Raw genomic sequence first — 27,339 nt, 5'->3', positions numbered from 1 at the left:
ATTTTATCTATTTTTTCAATTAACCTTACAATTTTACAGTGGCCGAATCTACCCCTTTGAAACATGAAATGGCTGAAAAATGAAATGGCCTATAGCCGGCATTTTTTTCTACAGCATATATTTTTATGATGAACTTAACTTAAAAAATTTAAACTATTTTCTTAGTTAGTTAAATGTATAAACTACTAGAGAAACTCATTTTTATGTGTGAAAAATAGTCTTGTGAAAAGTGGCTGAAGGCGCCCCCCTCTCCCTACAGAATGTCGCATGGATAACAACTTAGGGGTAGGTACATCTAGTGTACATGGGATTCAGAATGGCCCGAATCATGGCAGTATAAAACCATAGCAAACACAATGTTTACGTAGGTACCTACTAAAACATTCAACATTGTCAAGTTGTTCGTTTTGTTTTTATTAATAAAACATCGGCTTTCATTTATTCACTTTGAAGAATCGGAACGAATGGTTGTTCAACGGGATATACAACGGCTGGATTTGAGCTGTTTTATGTTATCTGAGCGCTTTACCAAATGGCGTTGAATTGTTTAAAGTGCATTTTTTGACAATGGTTGCATTTAAAGTAGGTAGCACTCTCTCACAACTTATTTTGTCAGTCCTCCAATGCTATTCGAATACTTTACCCAGTAGGTACATATTTACGTGTATTACGTGTTATATAGTTTCATTCTACGGCTATTGATAAATTCCTAATTCGATTTCCAAAATATCTACATAAGTAATTCTTTCGGCAATATACTTTATTCCTCTTTATATAAATATATAGTTGGCGTTATCAGTTGTTGATTCACTGGAGAATGTTTACCATGAGAGAGAATAAAATACCTTTGAAAAACTAACCTCGGCATCGTGGCAGGGATAACCATCATACTCTTGTTTGATGTAAGTATTTGACTCTGGATTATATCCCTGTAAGGAGACATCGAACCAATGTTGTTCATCTGCATCAGGTTCGAAGTCACTTGTTTCACGTTTAACGTCCATTTTACGATTTGAAAGCATTCGTTTTCAAAGATTATCGAGTCACTAATGAAGTGGAAGCGATATTGACACCGGTATTTGACTTCCGTGATAGTAGACAATGATTTTTTTGTGTCATAGACAAAGGATAACACTTTATAGTAGGTATTGCCACATTATATTAAGTACAACTATGATGCTGCAACAAACTCAAGTTTTAGGAACAAGCTCGACATCATACCAATGATAAAAATTCAACTTTTTAATATTGTGCTAAATATCAAGATTTACAATTCAAAATCCCAAAATCACTCAAATCGTTGTCGCAAGACCAGGGTGTACGGATCATGAGACGATCATGATTGCGAATAACATTTAGTTATCACGAGTTACTTAGAGACAGCCGACGGACGTAGGCTTGTTAAGGCTATCGCGCTCTGTCTGATACGATACGAATGAGGTCGCGTTAACAACAGAGTGACTCAAAATACATATTATTATATTCGACCGTCGGTGCTAAATCTGATACGGTTTGAGCGAACGTCGCGTCTATCATCCATCTTGAACTTTCCATCATCATTCATTCCAAAAACCAAGTGAAACCGTGAGAGTTGCATACCGAACCGTGCGTGAGTACGTGAACACCGAACTGACTCCGGCGAACGACAGCCCTCTCAACATAAAAAGTTTCGTGTCTGGTATCCTGTGTAAACCCCCTACCTCCTAGTTTCGTAATCCGTCCATCAGCATCCTCAAATTACAGTCTACTGCTAAAAGTGCCAAATTTTTCTTTTTCTCATTTTTTATTGATTGAATTTACCTACCATACATAAAATAGACAAAGTGTTACATCAAAAATTACGGGTTTGCAAAGTGTTCCATCGCAGAAAAGTTTAGGAAACTCTCTTAGAAAACGTCAGTTTTTCGCTTCATCTAATCGAATTCGTTGCCCTTTAGCGCATATTTTTTCTATGTTACCGTTATGATCGTAGGTATGTAGATTATTTAATATTAATAGATTGTTGTATACCTGATGTTCTGTGTAGCATTTGGAATAAGTAGGTTGAGGGTTATCATAATAGCTTTTCTCTACATCATGTTGAACAATCTCATTCTCTGAGCCAACCCGCTCAAAATCATTCTCCAATTTTACAGTTGTAAGGTGATTTGAAGGGATCTAAAAAAATCATTGATTTTATAAATAAAAAAGGATATCAATGTCTTCTTATGACGATAATAAACTTTATTCCTGTTTACTGATATCGCTAGCGTCATTATAGTATGTTGATTGTCTGAATTACAATATTATTTATTACCTACACAAATATAATGATTGGAAAAAAAACTATCACTAATAATTTATCAGGTAGGCAGTTTTTATAATAAATATCCTTTGAAAAACTAACCTCGGCAGCGTGGCAGGGATCATTAACATACTCTTGTTTGATGCGAGTATTGAATTCTGGGTTATTTCCCTGTAAGGACACATCGAACCGATGTTCCTCATCTGCATCAGGTTGGAAGTCACTTGCTTCACGTTTTACGTCCATTTTACGCTTTAAAAAATGTTATTTCTCTAAGATTATCGAGTCACATACAACTACTGTTAATCATGAACCAATATGGCAGCCGTGATTATAGAAAGTGACGCGCTGGGCGGGTATGACCAGTACATAAAAAGGAGACATGACAAACTTAACGACAAGAAAAAGTAATAAATTGTAGAATAACACTTCACGCGAAAAAGAAAGAGCCAACCCTATCCCAAGGACTTCAAAGTCAACATGAATAAGAAGATTTTTATCGGTATGTAAGACTCCTTTATATGGCCTAGTTGAATATTAATTCATTGGTGTTTCTTTTATAATTACTGGCAATACAATTCAATTTTTACATAAGACCAAACGTCTAACGACTGCCAATAATTTACATTGTCCATTTGTTTTAAACACGTAGCAATGGATGTGAAACGTGAAGCAGATGAAACTGGATCTTATTCAGAATGGCAGCAATGGTTTGACGTGCCAATACTACGTCCAAACAGCTCAAGCGACGGCATTTGTAATATAAAACAAGAGAATGTCGACGGTGACATGTGCTCATTTGAGGTTAGTTTTAGTGAAATGTAATTTTCTTATCGTTTGAGATTTGTTTTCCGATTCAGACGACTTAAGCCGAGTAGTCTTGTTAAATAGCATCTCGGAATCATTCGCGCGTGCCGAAAATATAATTAATGATACCAACCAACTAACAGATGCGGACGATAATTATTTTAAAATGTAGGTAGGTACTTATTTAAATCTACTGGTTTTGACAAAGCACAAAAAATTCTGTTGGTGTTTTGAAATGTGCTTGCAAGACAATGTAATATAATACTCGACATGTTTTTTTAATTAAGTATAATCAATTTACTATGCCATTTATCACCTTTATGTTGACGATTGGTAAATTACCTACGATTTACCTGAAGGAGTTTCGAATATCATTTTAATTAAATATGGTTAGTTATGCATAGATATGGGAAATGAGTCACTTAATGAGGACACCGACCGAATAGGTCAATTACGGATAGTGATTTGTTCGGACAGATTAGGTCAATTGTGTCTTTTGTTGCCGTAATAAAATGTTTAGTACTAGCGCGTACGAATTACGGAAATAAAGTATAACTGACAAAGTTTAGTGTACACTATTTATGTCGAATCTTAATAGCATACCTCCATCCCTCGCCACTATTAGGTATTAGTTAGCATTATTAACAAACGTGTAAGTAATTATATTTGCTGCATTTATATAGGTAGGTACCCAATTTCCAATAAAATCTATTTAGAAAATGGCAGATCCAAATTATCATACTTTAAAATTAGATCCATACCTACCCAAAGACCAATGCCTTATGGCTTACGCATTGGTTAACTGCTAATTATTAATTAATTGAATAATTATATAACAATAGACTACCGTAGAATTAAATTAACAATAGAAAATATATTACAAGCCTCAGATAAATATTATTTATTTTGATTACCTACCTTCGTATGTTACAGATTAAAAGTTCACAATTTTGCGTAGATCTTAAATACCTACTTAGATATTATTTCTGTAGATTGCAAATTAACTTACAAATTATAACTACATATTGACATGAGTGGAAACCTGTATAAAAAACAAATCCGTTATACCCACACAGATTCTGGATAATATTTATTTTAGCAAGTACACATTTTTTTTGAACCACCTATAATAAGTGTGTTGGACTTCTATTAATTTTATTAATGGTCAAATCATACTTTTCTACTACATTATTGTAAAAGGGTTACCGACACCGTTGTATTATCGTTACATTCGTTATTGGTAGTAGCTAGTTATAAAATAATTAATGTGCATGTTGTTATACATATTTAATATTGTACATACTTAATTAAATTGAATTAGTTTTAATTTTTATAAAACTTAATAAAAAATAATTGTCCAAGTTATAGATAATCTACGAGTAGGTACATACTACATTCTAATTTTATTCAATTACACCCAATTTCTAATAAAAATCTATCAAAAAATGACAGATCCAAACTGTCATACTAGTAAATTAGATCCTACAAACCTACTTATTTTTTATTCGAAAAACCGTTGGCAATGTATGCACGGAAAGATTTTATGAAACCTTTAACCTGAACGTACCTATAAAAAAGGTGCACAATCCAGTTGGCAAAGAAATAAGATTCAATCGCTTGTCTCATCTCGTAACCATGAAACTATATGTTAAAAAATACGGTAGTTCGCGAACTAGGTAGGTAACTAGTTCGCTGGACTCGTTTTCATGAAACTACATATGAAAAAAATAGTTGAACTAAACTATGGCCGTGCTCTTCCCACCAACGTTTTTTCCTATACTACGCGCGCACTCTAGTTCAACGGAACGGTATATTCAGTTCGCCTGGCAGCGTGTCCTTCGCACCCACGTGTCTTCCCATACTGCGCGCACATTCTAGTTCAACGGAACGAAATATTCAGTTCGTCTGGCAGCGTGTCCTTCGCACCCACGTTTCTTCCTATACTGCGCGCGCACTCTAGTTCAACGGAACGACATATTCAGTTCGTCTGGCAGCGTGTCCTTCGCACCCACGTTTCTTCCTATACTGCGCGCGCTCTAGTTCAACGGAACGACATATTCAGTTCGCCTGGCAGCGTGTCCTTTGTATCCACGTTTATTCCTATACTGCGCGAGCACTCTCGCGAATCTCGTTCGCCTCGAACGACATAAGCGCCAGGTGACACGGGACCGATTTGTTCGCCGGCTATAGATTAGTTTTAAAAGATACGTTCGTTCGAGAACGACGCATGTCTAGTTATGCAGCAAAGGGAGCAGCATCGAACTATTATTGATATACATAAGTACTTATATAATATATATTTATGGTACGCATACAATGGTAAGATTTATTTTGTACTATCGAAGATACATTATACCATATTACCTATGATGTAGTTGTAGGTAGGTAACGATTTTATTCAGAATATCGTCAACAGCATTCAGACTTACAAACTTATCTGAAGAATGGGATGGGAGAGCCATTGTCGAAAACAACCCAATCAAGACTCGTAACTGGACAAAATCTGACATTCGAATGAAATTTTCAAGAAGGCGTCCTATTATTGTTCGTAGTTCCATTTTTGGCCATTCTATAGATAAGTTTAAGTAAAGTTGTCGCAGTGACAATGCAGATGTTTTGTCTATGAATGGCCGAGAGATGAATATAGTTTAGTCAATTGCCTATTGTCACGTATGTTAATCTACTTACCGAGTCTTGTGACATTTTTGCGTCAATTAAACTTCGTAAAATGGATATAAAACGTGAACTTGATGCTTTTGAAGATGAGCAGCAATGGTTCGATGTGCCAATAATCCATCCAAACAATCCGCTTACAAACATTTGTATAAAGCAGGAGAATGCTTACGATGTCTACAGCAATATTGAGGTTAGGTTTTCTAAACTTATTAATCATTGTAAACAAATGTTTATTCTAAGTTGAAGTGGTTTCTTACTGATGCAAATAAAACAGTTGCGTGACATATTGGACTTCACTAAAGCCTTAGACAAACAACACGGCAAAAAATGATTTGTAATTCTCCAGCACCCTTTTTAGTAATATTTCTTAGATTTTAATTTCTAATACAAAAATTTCGAAACACTAATGTCAGGTTTTTTTAGAAACCCGTTCCCTAATGAAATTCTCGGTGTCCACCCGAATTCCGGAGTGGTATAGGTCATGGCTGGGGAGGGTTGATAGGGCTCTAGCCTGGGGGCCCGGGCTGTGGGGGGCCCGGCGTGTCGGGTTGACCGGATAAGTGAGATAAACACACATCATAAATTAGCTTTAATAGTAAAAAAAGTCGCCTGCGGGGCTATTATACTCCATGACTATGAACATTTAAATTTATATAAATGTCCAATATATTTTCTGATTATTATGTGTCGATACTCGACAGCTCCATTATTAAAGTAGATGTATTGAAAATCGCCAATAATTCACTATATAAGTACCTACCCTCAATTTGAACTAAAACACAATTTGATAAACGTTAATGTAGTGTTTCACACTGCCTTTAATCTAAGCGGTGGATATGGGGCCCTTCAAATACCCTAGCCCAGTGGTCGGCAAACTCATTAGTCAATAGAGCCAAATATCAACAGTACAACGATTGAGATTTCTTTTGAGAGCCAAATTTCTTAAACTTAAATTATATACGTAGGTAGTAAGTAGGTACAATGCTAATTTACTTAATAAACTTTAGTTAAAGTCCTTATTAAATTATAGGTAGGTACACTGAATAAAACTGAATATCATACGTAATAATGATCTTATCTAATATATAAAAATCAATATTTGTTTGTCTGTCTGTCCCGTATGCGTTCCTATACCATTCATCCGATCGCGATAAAATTTTGGTAGGTGGTTGTACGCACACCCGCAAAGGTTTCTGAGTTAGAAAAACCATCTTCTTTTTCTTCTTCCTCATTATATTTTCTTTTATTCGTATGGTTCCTATACCATTCATCCGATTGCAATGAAACCTTCGTCAGTTGTTGTGGTAACACCCGCAAAGGTTTCTGAATTAGTACAACCATCTTCTTCTTCTATTCGTATGCGTTCCTATTCCATTCATCGGATTGCAATAAAACTTTCGTCAGTAATTGGGCCAACACCCGCGAAGGTTCCTGAATTGGTACAACCATCTTCTTATTCTTCTTCTATGCTATCTTGTTCTATTCGTATGCGGTCCTATACCATTCATCCGATTGTAATTAAATTTTGATCAAGTGTTGTGCTAGCGCCCGCAAAGGTATCTGAATTGATCCAATTTTTTCTTCTTCTTTTTTTTCTATTCTATCTTCTATTTGTATGCGTTCTTATACTATTCATCCGATTGCGATGAAATTTTGACCAGTTGTTGTGCGCACGCCCGCGAAGGTTTCTAAATTATTACAACCATCTTCTTCTTCTTCTATTCGCATGTTCCTATACCATTCCTCCGATTGCAATGAAACTTTGGTAAGCTGTCGTGCGCATGCCCACGAAGATTTCTGAATTAGAAAATCATCTTCTTCTTCTATTCGTATGCGTTCCTATACCATTCATCCGATTGCGATGAAGCTTTTGTCAGTTGTTGTGGGCACACCTGCGTAGGTTTTTAAATTAATATTATATAAAATACAAAGTTTGTTGTTTATTTGTTCCATCCAATTGCATATTTTGAATTCGATTTTAATTTAGTGTCTTTTGTTTGACCTTTACTCCTATTAGAACTATTTTCATATTGCCATATTGTATTACACAGATATTTTAATATAAAAAAAATAATTATACCTTATTATTTTTTAAATATCTAAGATAAATATAACCACGAAGCGACCCTGTGCGAAGCCGGGTACTTCAGCTAGTTTATTAATACAAATTAAATTGTAAGTAAGGTATCCATAAAATTGAATCATGACAATGACTGACAAGTTCAATGTCAATAATGGCCTTGCATCTCCTTGTAAAGTTTGGGTAAGTCAGGTTCGTATGTTGTTGATTTAATTTGAAGCACGATTTCAGGTTCTCATCAATAAATCGATTTCTCAATTTACTCTTGATTTCCTCTCTTGGAAATCTTTTTACTAACCACGAAACTTGCAATATTAACATTGTTGAAAGATTTTATTCAGTACCTAATTAAATACAGATCTTTATTTTTCTTGACTCTTCTCCTCAGCTGCTTTCTTCCTTGATCGATAGAATATTTAGCGCAAAATTACGAGTTTTTAGTTGTAGTATCTCTCTAAATTTGAATGTGTCATTTTTTCCCGACACATAAATGGTCAGGTTGGGAAGCCATTTAAGTTTTGAATAAACGCGACGTCTCGGTCTATTCAACATTACATTTACGGTTATCCTCTTCCATTTTCTTTGCTTCTTCTTTGTAGCCATGTCAAATATGACAGAGAGCATCTGTGGCAGAGCCGCACTCAAGGGGCCAAAGAGCCGCAGTTTGCCAAAGCCTGTGGGCCCGTTTCAGGATGTGGGGCCATGGTGTAGGTACACCGAGTGCAATAGACAAAATACCGATAAACGAGATATAAGGCTGTGTTGTATTGATTAGGTTGTGTATAATTTAAATGCAATAATACTTTTTTTGTCCATTTTCAATTAATATGTTGGAACCTCAATATTAAAAAACCAAAAATCTGCGATAAATATTCTGCGAAAAGAACGACTACACCCACTACGGTGTTGGTGTAAAAAAAAGAACATTTTTTTCAGTGAAATTCGGAATAAATATTGTATTGTTGTTTTAATTTAATAAAACGCATTTTTTTTTTTTAGTACTTATTCCACTTTTATTAAATAGGTTAAGACCGGTTTCGTCCGCCTCAGAGGGACATTTTCAACTAGTTGAAAATGTCCCTATGTATATCGCCATGTATTGTGAAAATATGAAAACATATTTATATGAAGAATAAAAAGAGCCTATGGGACTAATTTACATTCTCCTCCTTGGGCCCCCCCCCCAATAATAATTCCTGGGTGCGCCACTGTGCAGAAACGCTCATGTTTTTGCGCTCAACGCATAATAACAATATAGGCGTAAACACGTATCATAAAATACATTCTGTCCTGTTTTTCAGAGCCCTGTAACCAGCCTTGCCATTGTTAAACCAGAGATTGATCCTCTCCGAGTTAATTTCAAAGAAGAATTTGTTGAAGACAGTGATCCGCAACCTGGCTGCTCATATTCAAAATGCGAGCCAATAAATCAGGTGCTTACATACTTATTACAATATTGTGTAATATACATATATCGTGCTTTTAAGTGATCATGTCTTTTTGGTTCCGTTATTATTATACCATTGAATTCAAAGTATATTTTGTAAGAATATGTTTTATATAAATTTATCGTAACGAACAAAACGGTACATAATATATCAAATGTTTAGATTTTAGCTTCTTCGGTGCTTTGTTTTAGGATAGGTACTAGATTTGCGAAAAGGACTCCCTGTTATTTAGTATGTTTGGTATTTTATTATTGACGTTCATTAAGTGTGTCTCATAAATGTGTTACATATCATCAATCCCGGTACTGTGCGTATCTGCAGCGATGTTTTGTTCTGCACGTTTATTATTTTGGAGCAGTGTTGATGCCAGTTATTTGGTAGGCTTATTCGATGTGTGAGTAGCAGCGAATTACGAAATAAAGTCTGGTCTTATGTTCAATACGAAGGTATTGAAACATTTGATATGATCGTGCATGTAACATTATTGTAAAATTCCCGGGATTTTCACATCACTACTTAGGTAGGTACTTACTTACGTGTGAAACAGGATTCAAGTTAAGGGCTTGCGCAGACAGAGAGCGGTCGGAGTTCTGCGTTCAACCGACCGTTGACCGGTAGCGTTCAATACGAGTTCTGACAGCAGACATGTGGCGGTCAACAATAATGCGATCCATTTGTATACAAACGTTGTAGTGACACAGGCTCTGCATCTGCAAGACCGCTGTATTCCGACTGCGAGTGGGAGTGAGTACGCAACAGCGGTGCGTTCTCACTTCCACTCGCAGTCGGAATACATTTGATTAAATTTGACATTTTACCAAAAACGTATGTGAACGTGTCCACGGCTAAACGAAAAATAGTAAAAGACTAAGTTTCGTTTAATACCGTATTGGTTAGGTTAACTTTTTTAAGAAACCAATAAAATTTGCTAGCTAAAACTAGTGTATGATTTATTATTAAATAAGTGTCTAACATCATTGTTAGTGTGGCTATTCACTCTAGGGATCTGTATAATATACAATATTGCGTAATGTAATTAATACGCCCGAATCGAGTAATTACTTGTTAACTAAATATAATCTAGGTAGGTACTAAAATTACTGCTGTAATCAATGCATTTTATCAAACCGGATTTTTAAAAACTTAATATCGATTTTAAACGAAATGACATATAAACTTATTTGTTTGTGTACCTACCTCTATCTATAATATTTGACATTTCGATTCTAACCTTTCAATTTTACCCATAACCTCACATGTCAAATTTATTCTATTATTGAACTATGAAAACTATAAATCTCGCCAAATTATCAAGTATTTATGCACGTTAATTAATCAAGTGTTGATTTAAAAACAATATGTTTGTATTAAAAACTATTTATATAATTTGCGTCACTTAAATCAAGTATCAATATTCTCTCTATCGATTAATTTTTCTGATCCCGACATTGCAACGGTTGAGTGGTACGGCTTTCATTGTAATTCCGGGAATAGAACTCTAGAACGCTAGCTTTCCAATTGACCGGCGCGGTCTGACCGCCGGCTGTGTGCCCATACAGTATGAAGTCCATACAGTACAAAGAACGCCGAACTCCGAACGCGGAACGCAGACCGCCTGACCGCTCCCTGTCTGCGCAAGCCCTAGGTGTTTTTCTTGATAAGTATTATAATAACTAGTTTCTATACACCGGGTAGCAGTGTCACCAATCAAAATTCTTGTAGTTGGGCTCGATGCTTTCAATATGTAATGCGCAAACAAGAAAAAGAGTGTGTGTGCTGTGCTGTTGCCGTGCGTTACAAACAGATAAATCAAGGCAAATATGATATATTTGAAAACGTCTGTAATTAATTATCCATGCTTTTAAAGTGTTATGAGTTATATTGTGGAGTATATTTACAAACTAAATTAAGCACATGTAATAGTACTGGGGCTGGCGAAAATTCGATTTACCTACATATTTTAACTAAGGATTGTAATAATACATTTTGTACTAACGAAATGACTATGCTATCACAGATTTTTTGTCATTTGGTCCATTTCTTTATTGACTAACTTTATGGTAAGTAGGATTAGTTTTTGCAACAAAAGTATTTATTGGTTGAAAACAATCGATTTTTTTGGACATATCTATTGAGGTGTAACTTTTTAATAGAAGGCAAAGATCTGTTGATCCACTAACACACTTTTTTACACACACAATTCTTCGGTACACAATATTATATCTTCATAAGAAGACACTTATATTATGCTTTTATATTTATGAAATCAATGTATTTTTTTAGATCGCTTCAAAATACCTTACCAATTTAAAATCGGAGCTTGATTTCGAGCGGGTTGACTCAGAGAATGAGATTATTCAAGAGGAAGTAGAGCAAACCAATTCTGATAACCGTCAACGCAGTGTCTCTTATTCCGAATGAAACCCAGAAAATCAGGTACTTAACTACATACAATTATAATGGTGTTGCAACTGAAAAAAATAATACTTTAATGTGCGTGATAGGGCAACGAATTCGACTCACCGGTGGCCTAAAATTCTAACGGTTTCACTAGGTTTTAAGTGGAACATGCTCACCTTGTTGAACACATTGTGGGCGCCAATTTAGTAGTTTATTTTTTCTCTGATGCTCCAAATATTCCTCTTGATAATCAACCTGATTTCTTTTGGTCAGTTCCCATATAAGATGCAAAAATGTGTCAACAATTTGGCGTAAGTGATAGTATTAATAAAAATATTATGTAATACGACTGTAGTGTATACCTAACGACTCACACATAAGACTATTACTTATGTATAATATAATATATATTTTTATATTTCAGATAATTTAAAATTACACTTGTAGAAAATTATAGGTAAAAAATACGGAAATTTTTGATTTAGCATCGGTGTATCAGGCGGTCAGAACATCCAAGAGGTATTTGTACCTCTAACACGAAAGCAATATTATCATTATTTGCAAATGCATCTAACATTAGACCTTTAGAGCTCCGTCAACCAAATTGAACATATCTTCGTATACTCCTGTCTCTCATACTTTTTGATTTGGTTTTATTGAACCAGGTGCTAAGAATTATTAAGAAGATACATGTACCAACTAATGGAAGAGGTGACGCCATTGCCTAGATTATTTCAAATATAGAACATTATAAATAAATGCAATATAGCGCCACAGAATCGTACACGTCCTAGAATTATGTTCGCCTGGTACCTACATTTTGATTCAGAGCGTTTCTAAGAAAGTTATTTATTATATAATTAATTATAAAATATATAGATAGCTACTTTTTATGATTGTAAAATCGATTTTTCGATCTTTGCAATAAACTGATTATACTTGTAAAATTACAATGTTGCCATACATAATACCCATAGCGCTGCACATGTATTGGCAACAGTGGAATATTGGTATATTATGGCCGATTAGTGTATTTTTTTTATTTAAAATGATGAAAAATGATTATAATAATTTGTTATTGAACGATTGCAAACAAAAAATAAAACATACATGTTAAAAAATTGTACCAAATTGTACTACCTATTTTTTTTTATTTTTAAAACCGTTTTCATAATATTTTAAAAAAAGTAAAAAAAAATACGAAGGTGTAATTTTATTGGTATCATTCCTTGAAAATATTCATTTAGATGTCGGAATGTGAGGTTGTATTTTTTTAAACTTATACATAGACATGCCATTGTTTTGTTGATACTTGGCTACTGATAGCCTTGCAAAAACAGCAACTCTTGAGAGGAGCATTGATATACTCCCCATACCGTATACAGAATTTTTTGAAACATTCAAGAAAATAGCCAAAACTGAAACAGATAATTTATTAAAATAACAAGGTCTAACAAAAGGGAAAAAGTACTTTCAAAGTTATTACAATTCTGAAACCAAACCATGGTATACCAATAAAATGCTAAATAGGGAAACAATCGTCACAATCAATCGCTGCAGAGCGGACCATTATAATCTTGCCTCATCCCTGGCTCGATTGGGTATAATAAATGACACTGGGTGCCGGTGCGGAAGTGAGACTGAAGATGTTAACCACGTAGTTATGCAATGTTCTTTGTATGACACCCAGAGCGCTTCTTAAAGATTTATGTAAACAAAAGTACAAATTGCCACTGTATCTCACGATATTTTTGGCTCGGCCGAATGTCAAGGCGTTCCAGTGTGTCCAAATGTTTCTGAATGAGTGTGGCCTACAAGTCTAAACTGTTTTTGTTCTTTTTCTCTTTTTTTTCCCTCCTGTAAATTTAAATTGTAATAAATGTATGAGAAATTATTGTAATAATATGTATTAATAGTGTATGTTTAAAAGTAAAGCTAAATAAAATTCAATTTAGACTTCGGAGCTTAATAAAAAAAAAAAAAAGCGAGTGTGTAAGCATTCGGCACGCTTAGTGTACGTCCTGAGTGGCAGCGTTCGGCGCAGCGTTGAGCGTTTTGCGCAACTCAAACGTATGACCGTGTGTGAAAATGTTCGTAGACATTCTCTTTTTTTGGTTATACGGTTATACGTTTGAGTTGCGCAAAACGCTCAACGCTGCGCCGAACGCTGGCACTGAGGCCTCACACTTATACTTCCGCTCTATGCGTTAGAGTAAGATTGAACTTTTACGGAAGAAACATGTCAACACGGAACTTTTGGTCGATTGAATGGAAATTAAATAACATTCTTATTCATTTTGGTAATGATTTCATATTTTTATTCAGTACTTATCCATTAACGTTGCATGATAAAACGATTCATTCTTAAGGTACGTAGCAAATTAATCCTTAGAAGCTAGTTACGTAATCAGTAATACAATATTCAATATAAGAATGTGAAAGGAATGTATTTACAATCAAACATGTATGATTCTGTATTTCAAAATTACGATAAATACTTAAATGAGAATTTAAACTTTATGAAATTTCACGTACTTTATTCGAAGTAGGTTTGCGCAACGGGCCCGTAGTGCTTCGTTCAAAAATTGACCTTCTGCATATCCACAAGGCAGAATATCTTTTGTCATTGGGGATTGACCGTAATAAGAATCAGGAATCAGGAGGTTTTGGTAAGTTTTCCTTGGACACTCCCCACGACAATCAAGGTCGTTATACCATGGTATAGGCCTGCAGAACGGGTATGCGTGTGCGCCAGTAAAATCGCACCTGCACTTATTAAGGGTTAGGCATAAAGCCCATTGACGCAGCGAGTGCGGCGCTCGCGCAAAATTTCTACAAGTGGCGCATAAATCATCGAAAATACAACGTTATCAAATACGCCAGCGCCCACTGGATTTGGCGACTCATTATACGCGCGCGCCGCATGAATCATCGTTTTTTCGCGAATCACCGCTTCTCGGCGATACGAATGAAAGAAGTCCAAGAAATGGAGTCCATTCATTGAACACAGCGAGCAAAAACACGCTGCGCGAGGCATCGTCGATCGACGGGCGGAAAGCAATTATTTAATTACAGAGAAGTCATTGTTTTATTTTATTCCGTGTCATTATATTTCGCTGGTTGAATAATGTCGTCGTAAATATTTATTACAAGCCCCGAAATAATATAATATTTTTATTGCTTTGTTATGAGAGACGCTATAAAAATAATTGTTTTGTGCTGCTTGGGCCGCTTACTACATAGGTGAAGGGTAATGCGCGGCGAGAGACGTGTGATTATGGTTATGAATAAACACTGCATACGCGGACTTCGCCCGCTCGACGCGTTCTGTGGGCACCATCGCTTAAAGTTAGTCCCCTGTAGTTAGTTAACAAGTACGTAGTGAATCCAAAATCATATGGCGTACATGCTGCAGAGCCTCAGCGATGCTATTTTACTTTGGGGTCGGAATACTCCCACCGGATTCGTTTCAGGGACACTATATAATATAGTCATATGAAGACATGATAAGCTTTTTGATTTATAAAATTAATGTATTTTTTTAGATCCCTCCTAACTATCATACCAGTATAAAATTGGAGACTAATTTTGAACGAGATGACTCAGAGAATGAGATGGTTCAAGAGGATGTAGGGCAAAGCAATTATGATTACCCTCAACCTGGCTGCTCTTATTCCGAACGCAACCCTGTAAATCAGGTATATAATAATAAATTTATTTCATATCTATTTCGATTAATATAATGGTAATGCTATAAATATGTTGTCATTATATAAACCTTCGCCTGATATCAAACTGATTCCAAATGGTTAATTTCTAAATAGAAATGTAGTGTATATCTAACGATTTATACTTAATACCATTATCAAGGCCTGAACAAAAATGAACCATAGCATTCAGCACGGTTATGTCTCCGCAATATGCGTAGAAGTAAGATAGCATTTCTATGGCTGAATTAATTATTTCATGGAAACGTCGCCGGTTAGTAGTAGTTAATTATTTTTAGTGTATTTAGTAGAAGTGTAAAATATATTTCATTATGCTTCACTTGTGTTCACTTTTCATACAACATTCAGCACTTTCTTTTAAGCCCGTTGGTACTGTGGAATTTGGTGACTACGTGCATGGTAAAAGACTACTTCGGAACCAGCCCTCTCTCATTATATCAAACCTAAACCGATAGTAGGATGTGCCTTAATTAGTATCCATTAATTTAAAACTTGTTTTTGCCAGAGCCCTTCAACAGATTTTTTCACTACTAAATCGGATACTATTTCTCAGGAAGTTGATTTTAACGTAGAGTATGTTTCTGACACAAAACCCTAAAACAAACATGTTAATCTCAACTCGGTTGAATTTGAAATGCACACAACTCGAGAAGATGCCCTCCTGCTAAAAAAATATGTCATTCATAAACAAACACTTTGTAGCTAGAATTAGGTTCCTAGAGCGCGATGCTCAATCGTCTGTCATAATTACAACAAAATTACAACAAAACACTATCCAGAAAGCCTTTCATAGTTATGATCGAGTTGTCTATGGTCCACCAGATCTGCAATAGCTTCGTTCTATTTTTTTTATTTAAAATAATACCATATATAAAAATTCTCTTTTTCATAATTTAGGTAAATTATTTTGTAATTGTTAAACGATGACAAAAATATGAAAAATATACAAAATAAATTCAATAACTATAAACACAATTAATATTTAATTAAAATGATTAAATGTCTCCGCAATTAGTGAATAATATAAGTTATTTTTTGACCCATGTTTTCCCGATACGGTAACACTTGCCGTTGAAATGTCAGATTTTCTCATTTACAATTTTTACAAATATGCCATAATATGAATAATTATATAGAGTGATTAAAACTAATATTATCATGTTGGTGTGTAGGTAACTAAGTAATTATATATTTTAACTACCTATCTATTGGTTTAATATTACATAAATATCTAAATCCGAATAATAAAAGTTAATTCATAATTCATTGACACTGACATTTCAATTCGATAATCGGTTTTACTAAATTAAGACATGTACAGAATCAACGAAAGTAAAGGAAATATGTCGTATTAAATGTCACGGATATTTAATAGTTGTTCAATACCCATATTGAGATCAATTGTTAAATTAATTTGAGTGTATTGGTCGTTTTAAAGACACGTAAATTTATTTTGACAGCAGCTGTCAGTGGTAAATGGAAATACAGAAGGGGGGCAAGGGGGCGAGTTCATAACAAAAGTAGTATATGGTTAAGGATTCCTTTGGGTCTATTCTATACTTATCGAACACTAAATTGATAAATAGTATCAAACTTAGGGTAGGTTTGTATCAAAATATTAGCACTTATTGTAACAATTACACGAAGCCGGTTTTTATTGTTGCAATAAGTGCGATATTTTAACAGCAGCAAGATAGGTGCTGTTAAAATATAGCACTTATTGCAACAATAAAAACCGGCTTCGTGTAATTGTTACAATAAGTGCTAATATTTTGATACAAACCTACCCTAAGTTTGATAATATTTTTCACTTTATCACTTTAGCGGTCGATAAGCATAGAATAGACCCACTTATCTCTATAATCTATAGTTAACAGATGGATTTCGGCTATTTACCAATTTTACTGTAAGTTTGTGGTAAGTGCGAATTGAGCATTACGCCCCTAGTGTTTTTTATGAATTCTCCAAATAAAAATATGTCGCCCAGTTCCTTATAAGTGCTAACTTTAGGTATTATGAGTATCCTAATATTAAGCACCGAATAATATGTAGTGATGGGAACAAAAAGAATCGGCCGAAATAATTTATTTAAGTTTTTTGCGTATTCAGTTGAAATAAATATAGTGATGTAATTTTTCCTCCACATTATATTATCCTTGCATGTCAAGACTACTACAGGTATGGTGCTTTATTTTTAAAATACTGTTTTCTCTTATTTATGTGTTGTTTGCCTACATATTAATGCGAAACTTTAACATCTTTCAGTTAATTCCTGCAACTACAGCAATGCCCTATTCCGATAGGCTCGGATTGTCAGGGAGAATCCTACAAGTACTAGAGCCATACGATGAAATACAGATTAAAAATCAAGACATTAAAAAAGAATTGTGGTTTTATGAAGCAATTACTAATATAGTCAGTCGCACTGCTGAATGCAAGCGTATACAATCTACGCTCACAGATCCCGAATTATTGGTAGCTGTTATAAAGTTGGAGAAAAAATCATTTAATAAGGAAAATTTTGTGTGCAGTTTTTGTTTTGATTTTTTTGCATCGCCGTTTTTATTGAAGCTTCACAAAGCGTGTCATAAAAAATCAATCGCGGAGAAGGTTAATTATGTAAGCATGCGATCCGATTTCAAGAATCATAACAAAACGGCTCAATCTGGTAAAAAAAACATTTAAATGTAATCGATGTGACAAGTACTACATTCATTCTGCTTCTTTGAAACTACACAAAATGAATCACTCTGGTGTAAGGCCATTTAAGTGTGACCAATGTAATTACTCATGTATTAGATCTGGTGATTTGAAATTGCACAAAATGGTACATTCTGGTGAAAAGCCATTCAAATGTGTCCAATGTGAATACTCTTGTATAACATCTAATAAGATGAAAGTTCATAGAATGGCTCATTTTGGTGAAAAATCATTTAAATATGACCACTGTGGTTACTCTTGTAATCAATTTATTGCTATGAAAATACACAAAATGACACATTTTGGTGACAAGCCATTTAACTGTGACCAATGTAATTACTCTTGTAAAAAATCTAGTAATATGAAAAGACACAAAATGACTCATTTTGGTGAAAAGCTATTTAAATGTGTCCAATGTAATTACTCCTCTATAACATCTGGTGATATAAAAACACACAAAATGACTCATTCTGGTGAAAAACCATTTAAATGTGACCAATGTGAATACTCTTGTATAACTTCTTATAAGATGAAAGTACATACATTGACTCATTCTGGTGAAAGTCCATTTAAATATGACCAGTGCAATTACCCTTGTACAACACATTATTCGTTGAAATTACACAAAATAACTCATTCTGGTGAAAAGCGATTTAAATGTGACCAGTGTGGTTACTCTTGTCATCAATTTAATGCTATGAAAATCCACAAAATGACTCATTCTGGTGAAAAGCCATTTAAATGTGACCAATGTGATTACTCTTGTATAACATTTAGTAAGTTAAACATACACAAAAGGTCTCATTCTGGTGAAAAGCCATTTAAATGTGACCAGTGCAATTACTCTTGTAGAACATCTGGCAACATGAAAGTACATAAAATCTCTCATTCTGGTGAAAACCCATTTAAATGTGTTCATTGTGATTACTCTTGTAGAACATATTATATCATGAAATTGCATAAAAAGACACATCGTTGAGTTGTAAACCTCTTTGACAGTCAATGCTTCTAGTCTTATGGTACGTTATTTCGTATACTTCTCAAAAAAATTATGTCAGTTGTCAATATGGGAATGTCAAAAAAACAGCGAGTGTTATTATTTAAAGTCTTGGCAACAAAAAGGAGTGAAAAACGGTCTACATGGGTTTGGGAATGGATTCAGCGGGAGAAGAACTAGGTGCCTTCCGTTTAATGTCAGAGTTTAAACTCGAAGATCCAACTCAATTTGTGAACTTTGTGAGAATGAGGCAAGTGGATTTCGAAAAAACTAGTTTGCAAGATTGGACCTTTTGCCAAAAAACAAGACATACAATTTAGAAATGCCATAAGTGTAGAAGAACGATTAACAGCAACATTGCGATATCTAGCAACTGGAAAGAAGTCAATCGTCCTTGCATATTCAATAATATATTATCGTAATACGAGTGCAGTTATGGGCCAAAATGAATTAATACCATTTGAAGCGCATTTTTTCTTCACAGACTGCATCAGAATTAATCGTATGTGCCAAGAACATGCGATATTTTATTTTTCCGCAAAATCCATAGAACACGGCACATCTGATTTATTTCTCACTGCTATGATATTTGACAGACCGCTAAAGTACATTTATTTATGTGCGTTGGGGTTAGAGTCGTTGTTTTGAACTAAAAACAGCCAACCACAAATCAATATTTATTGATGAAATACTCCAATGTGTGTTTGGTCCAATGCGAATATGAGAATGTGCCAAATGTCACATAAGAATATATATTGAATATGCAGTGACGGAATATTAAAAATTATAACAAACATATTGTATAGGTACTTTGACATGTTTATTCACACAAATATTTGTAGGTACAATTCTAAATGATTCGTACGCCAGTCTTGTTTATTTATTTAGAATACCCAAATGCACAATCAGTTTGATCGTTCCAGAGATCTGCCAAATACTTGTCGATGTTTTGAAAAAGGATAACATGTCGATAGGTTCAGTTTAGTTCAGTTGGTATCGCAGCTGTCAGTTTCGTTTTCAATATAGGTAGTGCACTATCCGATGGGCTCGGTGATATTATAATGGATTATATAAGTAAGACGTTACTTTTTGTAATTTTTCCTATTTTTCCAAACTATATTGATGCCCAATTACTTTGAATAATCGTTAAACATGAGTGACAGCTAAGCTTAATGTTTCGGATTGCCTTCTTGCTGTGCTTGGTCGATAAACTTGGATTACAGGAATTAAATTAAAGCTGACAGTAATGTATGTGCTCCAATAACTTCCAGGTAGACCTCAGTCTCTTCAACTGTTTAGGTATTAATGTTTTAATTTATCAACTTGAACGTGTCTGCCTGTACTACCTACCTTACCTGTTGATATTGCATGTTAGCAAATAACAATATTTAATCAATAATAAACAATAGTAGTGTGTTTTAGGTGTATGTGTATGTATGTACCTAATATATAATAAAATATCTTGAAAAATTATAATAAATTTATTACTTAAATCACATCCTGAAAAGTAAACACAAAACCTAGAAATAAAAATAGTAAGATGAAAAACAAGTAGTTTACAATACTTAAAGATTAACAAAAAGACAAGGAAACAGTAAAAACACAATTGAAATTAATATTAAAATACAAAGATCAATGATTGTTGTAATGTTTTTGAAAAACTTGTCTTAAAATGATATGGTACCTATACAATATAATAGTCTCAATAGAAAACTACATGTTTGATAAAAGCGCCGTAATTTAGGATTTAAATATGATAAAACAAAATTACTTAGGTCGCTTGTAATAAGCTATTTACATAGTTATTTGGTTATTAACTCAAACGTACCTATAGAATTGTATTGATACACAACTGTATTTTTTAGGAACCTATCAATATATATGTATTTAATTAGAAACTCAATTTATAATAATATTACCGGTGATTAAATATATTTAATTTTTTTTATAATCAAATAAATTCCATCCACAAATCACTAGCCAGTGCAAAAATATTTGAAATTGAATGTCGTTACCAAGGATCAGTTTCGCAGCTGTCAGTTTCGTTTTCAATATAGGTAGGTAGTGCACTATTGAATGAGGTTGGCAATCTGAATAACAACCACATTCGACAGTGTACTATCCGTTACGCACGGTGATGCTAGGTGCTCGGCCGTAGTGAATTGGCGGGCGCGGCGCGGCGGCGTCTTGCGAAACTAAAACGTATAACCGTATGTATTTTGCCCCAAAAAAGACACTGTCTACGAACATTTCACACACGGTTATACGCCGCCCCCGCGCGACCACTACGTTCTTGCACTAAGGATGGAGAGGAATACATTCCTGCTCGTATCATTTCCTCTTCCTCTTCAGTAACATCTAACATCGCCAGCGTTATTTTTCTTTTCATCTTTTTTCTTAATTAGTTATTCAGATTTCTTCGTTCTAATTTGTGATGCAATAAAATTGCTGAAAATGTCATACCTACTAATCATCATCCTGAGAGAGTATGGGTGTGGATTTTTGCATTAATAAGGCATCACGATCGTCCTGGTTTTTTGTTGGCCTTTCATATATTATCCGCCCTTTCATTTTCTGGTTTCGTAACTGAGGACGATCCTTCAGCTTGTTCTTCAGTTGTTACGTATAATGCGTCATCTAATTCGTTTCTATTTGTGGAAGCATCGTCCCAAATAAAAGAAATTATAATAAATAGGTTGTAGTTTGAAAACCGTTACCGTAAAACCCCCTAACTTCGCCAAGTGTCCCTAACTTCACCTAAATCAATTAAACACTAAAAACTCATGTTTTTACTATTGCACCACTTTAAGTCACTGAGGCGATTTTAAAGATAATATTCGTCCTGTCACCACACAATTTTCAAACCGCCATTATTTTCGCCGTGTTTGTGTTAGTACCGTTTTTTCGAGTCCGGTTTGAAGAGATTTTTTCGGAATACCTCTGAACTTTTGCTGATTTCTACGAATCTTGTAGAGGTAGGTTCTTCATATTTTTTATATACTATAGTGATATATTCTGCTTGCCAAATGTAACGTGCGATTTCCGATATTTATAATAAAACATCAATTATTTGAGTATGCAATGTCAGGCTATGTTTTTTGAACTACTTGTTCCTACACTTCCCCTGGCTTTAGGGTTGTCACAAAAAAACGATTTTCTTGAAATAAATGTGTTTTTTTATTTTTATTGTTTTTAGACTAAAAACTATTCATCACTTTGAATCACCAGTTAACAATTTTTCTCATATTTCCTTTATTAAAAATTTACTATGTAAATCAACACATAAAAATGATACTATAATGCTTTGGGTTTTGGCAGCCCTAGCGTAAATTGGTAGGTTGTATGAAACAGTCATTGAAGTGATTCCTATCTTCGCCAACGTAGTTTTTTTTTTTAAAATATGTCAAATTGTCTCTAATATAAGACCTGAATTTGCTTAAGGCTATTTTTTAATAGATTTCGTGAGTATCCATAGACAATATTTTTTTATTGTACCTACTAAAACACATTAGGCGAAGTTAGGGAATCGTGCCGTAACTTCGTCTATATAAAAAATAGTGATTTATTGTATTATTTAGTATGAAAAGGGTATTACTTCAATATAAATAAAATTAAACACTATCATTGTGCATTTCATAAGATCTAATATTGGTGGATATTTTGGTGGCAAAACGACTTTCTGTTAAAAAACCGGGCGAAGTTAGGGGGTTTTACGGTACTAATAATTATTTTGACGTTTTTGTAGGCACCATCAACACCAGAAGCATGGAACTTTCCCCAGTGCTTGGGTGCTATAGACGGCAAACATGTTATTCAAGCCCCCAAGAAAAGTGGAAGTTATTATTTCAATTATAAAGGACAGCGCAGTGTTGTTTTAATGGCGATTGTTGATGCACACTATACATTTATCATAGCTTCCGTTGGTGGAAATGGCAGAATTTTTGATGGTAGAGATTTTAGAGTTTTTTTCTAGTGGAATTTCAAGTTACATTCAAGAGCAAGCAAATAGTTTACAACAAACACCTCTTGTTGGTAGAAATATTAAAGTTCCTTATGTCTTTGTTGCTGATGATGCGTTTCCTCTTCAACCACATATAATGAAACCATATGCACATAAATGTCAAGGTTCAATAAGAATTTTCAACTAACAGGCTTTCTAGAGCAAGAAATGTTGTCGAAAATGCTTTTGGTGTAATGTCTAGTATTTTTAGGGTAGGTACTAAGAAAACCAATTCTTCTTGCTCCAGAAGGTGTTGATAAAATAATATTAGTCACATGTTCGTTACACAACTTCTTACTTTCTGAGAAATCTTCTGCTAACATGTATGCAAAAATTTCAAAACAAAAACTGCACGCAAAATTTTTGTTATTAAACGATTTTTTTTCTAACTTCATTACGGCCACTAATAATTTGGGGTCTGTGACGTCAGATTGTGTGTGCTTACGTTCAGCAGTTCGACTGCCTTTATTCGTGATCGTTTCATATACTTGCAATTCTTTTTTAATATCTTGATAGTCAATCCGTATTTCATCGTATGGCTCCTGTACTTCTAAGATCCTCTCTGGCAATCCGAGACTAGCGGAACAAGTCATGGCAGTAGTTGCAGGAATCAACTAAAAGAACGTGGAGCATATTGCATTAAACAACATATATAGGTATATCAGAGAATAATATTAATAAAATCTCATACCTTAAAGATATGTAAGAATATTTAAATACAGAGGCTGGAATTTAGAAACAGAATGGGTGTACTGAAAAGTTATATCAGTTTGTTTATTTGAAGTGAATACGCATGAATCCAAAATATATAATTTCAGACGATTGCTTATGTTTCCAACAGTACATATATTATTGATGCAGATTTCTAAGGGATGCGTAAGACATAAAGATAGTACGGAATCTGGCTAAATGTATTCACTTGACCGTATGGGGATTCATAATACAACACCAGTCCCCCATCTATTTTTATCAAACAATAGTAATCGGGGCCCAGTGGCGAAGGGTAGAGGTAGGCTATTAACATCTGACATTAACCATTGTCAGTCATACGTAATTATTTTCATTGAAATAAGACTACAGTTTACGGAAGGTGAAATTATTACATACATTTTAACGTTTGCGGAAGTTACCCTATTATACCTCGTGCGAAAAGGATAGAAAATATATCTTGTATTCACATTCCCCGAATCCACAGTTCAGCCAATTAATAAAACAGTGAATTCCTAATAACATCAATGTGAATGTGAACATCAAAAGAAAATAAAAGCATAATATAAGTGTCTTCTTATGAAGATATAATATGGTGTACCGAAGAATTGTGTGTGTAATAAAGTGTGTTAGTGGATCAACAGATCTTTGCCGTCTATTAAAAAGTTACACCTCAATAGATATGTCCAAAAAAATCGATTGTTTTCGACCAATAAATACTTTTGTTGCAAAAACTAAGCCTACCTACCATAAAGTTAGTCAATAAAGAAATGAACCTAATGACAAAAAATCTGTGATAGCAGTCATTTCGTTAGTACGAAATATATTATTACAATCCTTAGTTAAAATATGTAGGTAAATCGAATTTTCGCCACCCCACGTACCATTACATGTGCTTAATTTAGTTTGTAAATACACTCCACAATATAACTCATAACACTTTGAGAGCATTGATAACTAATTACAGACATTTTCAAATACATTATATTAGATTTGCCTTGATTTATCTGTCTGTAACGCACGGCAACAGCACAGCAAACACACTCGTTTTCCTGTTTGCGCATTACATATTGAAAGCATCGAGCCCAACTACAAGAATTTTGATTGGTGACACTGCTACGCGGTGTATAGAAACTAGTTATTATAATACTTATCTAGAAAAACACTTGGCTTGAATCCTGTTTCACACGTAAGTAAGTACCTACCTAAGTAGTGATGTGAAAATCCCGGGAATTTTACAATAATTTTACTTGCACGATCATATCAAATGTTTCGGTACCTTCGTATTGAACATAAGACCACATTTTATTTCGTAATTCGCTACTCCTCACACATCGAACATGCCTTCCTAACTTTTAACTGACATGAAAAACTGCTCCAAAATAATAAATGTGCAGAACAAAACATCGCTGTAGATGCGCACAGTACCGGGATTAATAATATGTAACACATTTATGAGACACAGTTAATGAATGTCAATAATAAAATACCAAATATACTAAATAACAGGGAGTCCTTTTCGCAAATCTAGTACCTATCCAAAAACCAAGCACCGAAGAAGCTAAAATCTAAACATTGATATATTATGTAGCGTTTTGTTCGTTACGATAAATTTATATAAAACATATTCTTAAAAATACACTTTGAATTCAATGGTATAATAATAACGGAACCAAAAAGACATGATCATTTACAAGCATGATATATGTATATTACACAATATTGTATAAGAATGTAAGCACCTGATTTATTGGCTCGCATTTTGAATATGAGCAGCCAGGTTGCGGATCACTGTCTTCAACAAATTCTTCTTTCAAATCAACTCGGAGAGGATCAATCTCTGGTTTAACATTGGCAAGGCTGGTTACAGAGCTCTGAAAAACAGGACAGAAGGTATTTTATGATATGTGTTTACGCCTATATTGTTATTATGCGTTGAGCGCAAAAACATGGGCGTTTCTGCATGTGACCTATTTTCACTGTTCGACAGTCTCGCTATAATTAATAAACGTCCAACAGCTGTCTTTATATGAATGAGAGTAGTTAGTCTGCAGCCCTAGAGACGCAGAACCTATAGGTAGGTACTTTGTCAAACAATCGTTATTACTTAAGGGTCAACACAGCGGTGTATAAGTGTTATTGCATGTTTCAGTTAGTGAAGTCCAATATGTCACGCAACTGTTTTATTTGCATCATTAAGAAACCACTTCAACTTAGAAAAAACATTTGTTTACAATGGTTAATAAGTTTGGAAAACCTAACCTCAATATTGCTGTAGACATCGAAAGCATTCTCCTGCTTTATACAAATGTTTGTAAGCGGATTGTTTGGATGGATTATTGGCACATCATCTAACCATTGCTGCCCATCTTCAAAAGCATCAAGTTCACGTTTTATATCCATTTTACGAAGTTTAATTGACGCAAAAATGTCACAAGACTCGGTAAGTAGATTGAAAGACGCGACAATAGACAATTGACTAAACTATATTCATATCTCGGCCATAGACAAAACATCTGCATTGTCACAGCGACAACTTTACAGACGTACAAACTTATCTATAGAATGACCAAAAAAGGAACTACGAACAATAATAGGACGCCTTTTTGAAAATTTCATTCGAATGCCAGATTTTGTCCAGTTACGAGTTTTGATTGGGTTGTTTTCGACGATGGCTCTCCCATCCCATTATTCAGATAAGTTTGTAGGTCTGAATGCTGTTGACGATATTCTGCACAAAATCGTTACCTACCTACAACTACATCATAGGTAATATGGTATAATGTATCTACGTTAGTACAAAATAAATCATACCATTTTATGCGTACCATAAATATATATTATAGAAGTACCTATATATATCAATAATAGTTCGATACTGCTCCCTTTGTCGCATAGCTAACCGTATTTAAGTCGTCTGAATGGGAAAACAAACCTCAAACGATCAGAAAATTACATTTCACTAAAACTAACCTCAAATGAGCACATGTCACCGTCGACATTCTCTTGTTTTATATTACAAATGCCGTCGCCTGAGCTGTTTGGATGTAGTATTGGCACGTCAAACCATTGCTGCCCTTCTGAATATGATTCAGTTTCATCTGCTTCGCGTTTCACTTCCATTGCTACGTGTTTGAAACAAATGGACAATGTAAATTATTGGCAGTCGTGACAATAGACGTTTGGTCTTATGTAAATATAAAATTACATTTCACTAAAACTAACCTCAAATGAGCACATGTCACCGTCGACATTCTCTTGTTTTATATTACAAATGCCGTCGCCTGAGCTGTTTGGATGTAGTATTGGCACGTCAAACCATTGCTGCCCTTCTGAATATGATTCAGTTTCATCTGCTTCGCGTTTCACTTCCATTGCTACGTGTTTAAAACAAATGGACAATGTAAATTATTGGCAGTCGTGACAATAGACGTTTGGTCTTATTTAAATATTGCATTGTATTGCCAGTAATTATAAAAGAAATACCAATGAATAAATATTCAACTAGGCC

General features: G+C 34.4%; 2 protein-coding genes across 4 annotated transcripts in view; one reads left to right on the top strand and one right to left on the bottom strand.

Annotated features, from left to right (window-relative positions):
* The window catches only part of LOC147076129 (uncharacterized), a 208,942-nt gene that overhangs the window by 27,369 nt on the left and 154,234 nt on the right, over nucleotides 1-27,339 (bottom strand). The window contains exons 1-3 of one of the 2 annotated variants that reach the window (XM_085941648.1): nucleotides 26,802-27,002; nucleotides 25,571-25,702; nucleotides 23,566-23,734 (exon numbers count right to left, since the gene is read on the bottom strand). In XM_085941648.1, the coding sequence (XP_085797774.1) occupies nucleotides 23,566-23,734; nucleotides 25,571-25,702; nucleotides 26,802-26,951 (451 nt within the window). In that variant the 5' untranslated portion in view covers nucleotides 26,952-27,002. Of the gene's footprint in view, nucleotides 1-23,565; nucleotides 23,735-25,570; nucleotides 25,703-26,801; nucleotides 27,003-27,339 lie in introns of those variants that run through there. The other variant, XM_085941649.1, reaches the window with a different exon arrangement.
* On the top strand, nucleotides 2,875-18,677 carry LOC147076137 (uncharacterized). 2 transcript variants are annotated; one of them, XR_015069809.1, is made up of 5 exons: nucleotides 2,875-3,088; nucleotides 9,149-9,280; nucleotides 11,579-11,731; nucleotides 15,241-15,393; nucleotides 17,689-18,677. XR_015069809.1 is itself a non-coding variant. In XM_085941493.1 (3 exons), exons 1-3 carry the CDS (start codon nucleotides 2,939-2,941, stop codon nucleotides 11,714-11,716), a joined length of 420 nt encoding a protein of 139 aa, XP_085797619.1. In that variant the 5' UTR covers nucleotides 2,892-2,938; the 3' UTR covers nucleotides 11,717-11,843. The 2 variants fall into 2 exon arrangements, 1 of the variants encoding a protein (XP_085797619.1); XM_085941493.1 differs by lacking the exons at nucleotides 15,241-15,393; nucleotides 17,689-18,677 and having other exon boundaries at nucleotides 2,892-3,088; nucleotides 11,579-11,843.

This window comes from Rhyacophila brunnea, unplaced genomic scaffold (genome assembly GCF_057557595.1).
Source record: "Rhyacophila brunnea isolate RB1 unplaced genomic scaffold, BYU_Rbru_1.0 scaffold_13, whole genome shotgun sequence".
In the NCBI taxonomy this organism is placed as follows: Eukaryota; Metazoa; Arthropoda; class Insecta; order Trichoptera; family Rhyacophilidae; genus Rhyacophila; species Rhyacophila brunnea.
The sequence above is the reverse complement of the archived record's forward strand: the minus strand, read 5'-3'. Positions and strand labels throughout refer to the sequence as shown.

Bases quoted from the DNA above. Each gene is read 5' to 3' on its own strand.
- LOC147076137 (XM_085941493.1), top strand. From the start codon at position 2,939: ATGGATGTGAAACGTGAAGCAGATGAAACTGGATCTTATTCAGAATGG. The intron at 3,089-9,148 runs GTTAGTTTTAGT...CCTGTTTTTCAG, and splicing joins GTGACATGTGCTCATTTGAG to AGCCCTGTAACCAGCCTTGC. The intron at 9,281-11,578 runs GTGCTTACATAC...GTATTTTTTTAG, and splicing joins AATGCGAGCCAATAAATCAG to ATCGCTTCAAAATACCTTAC.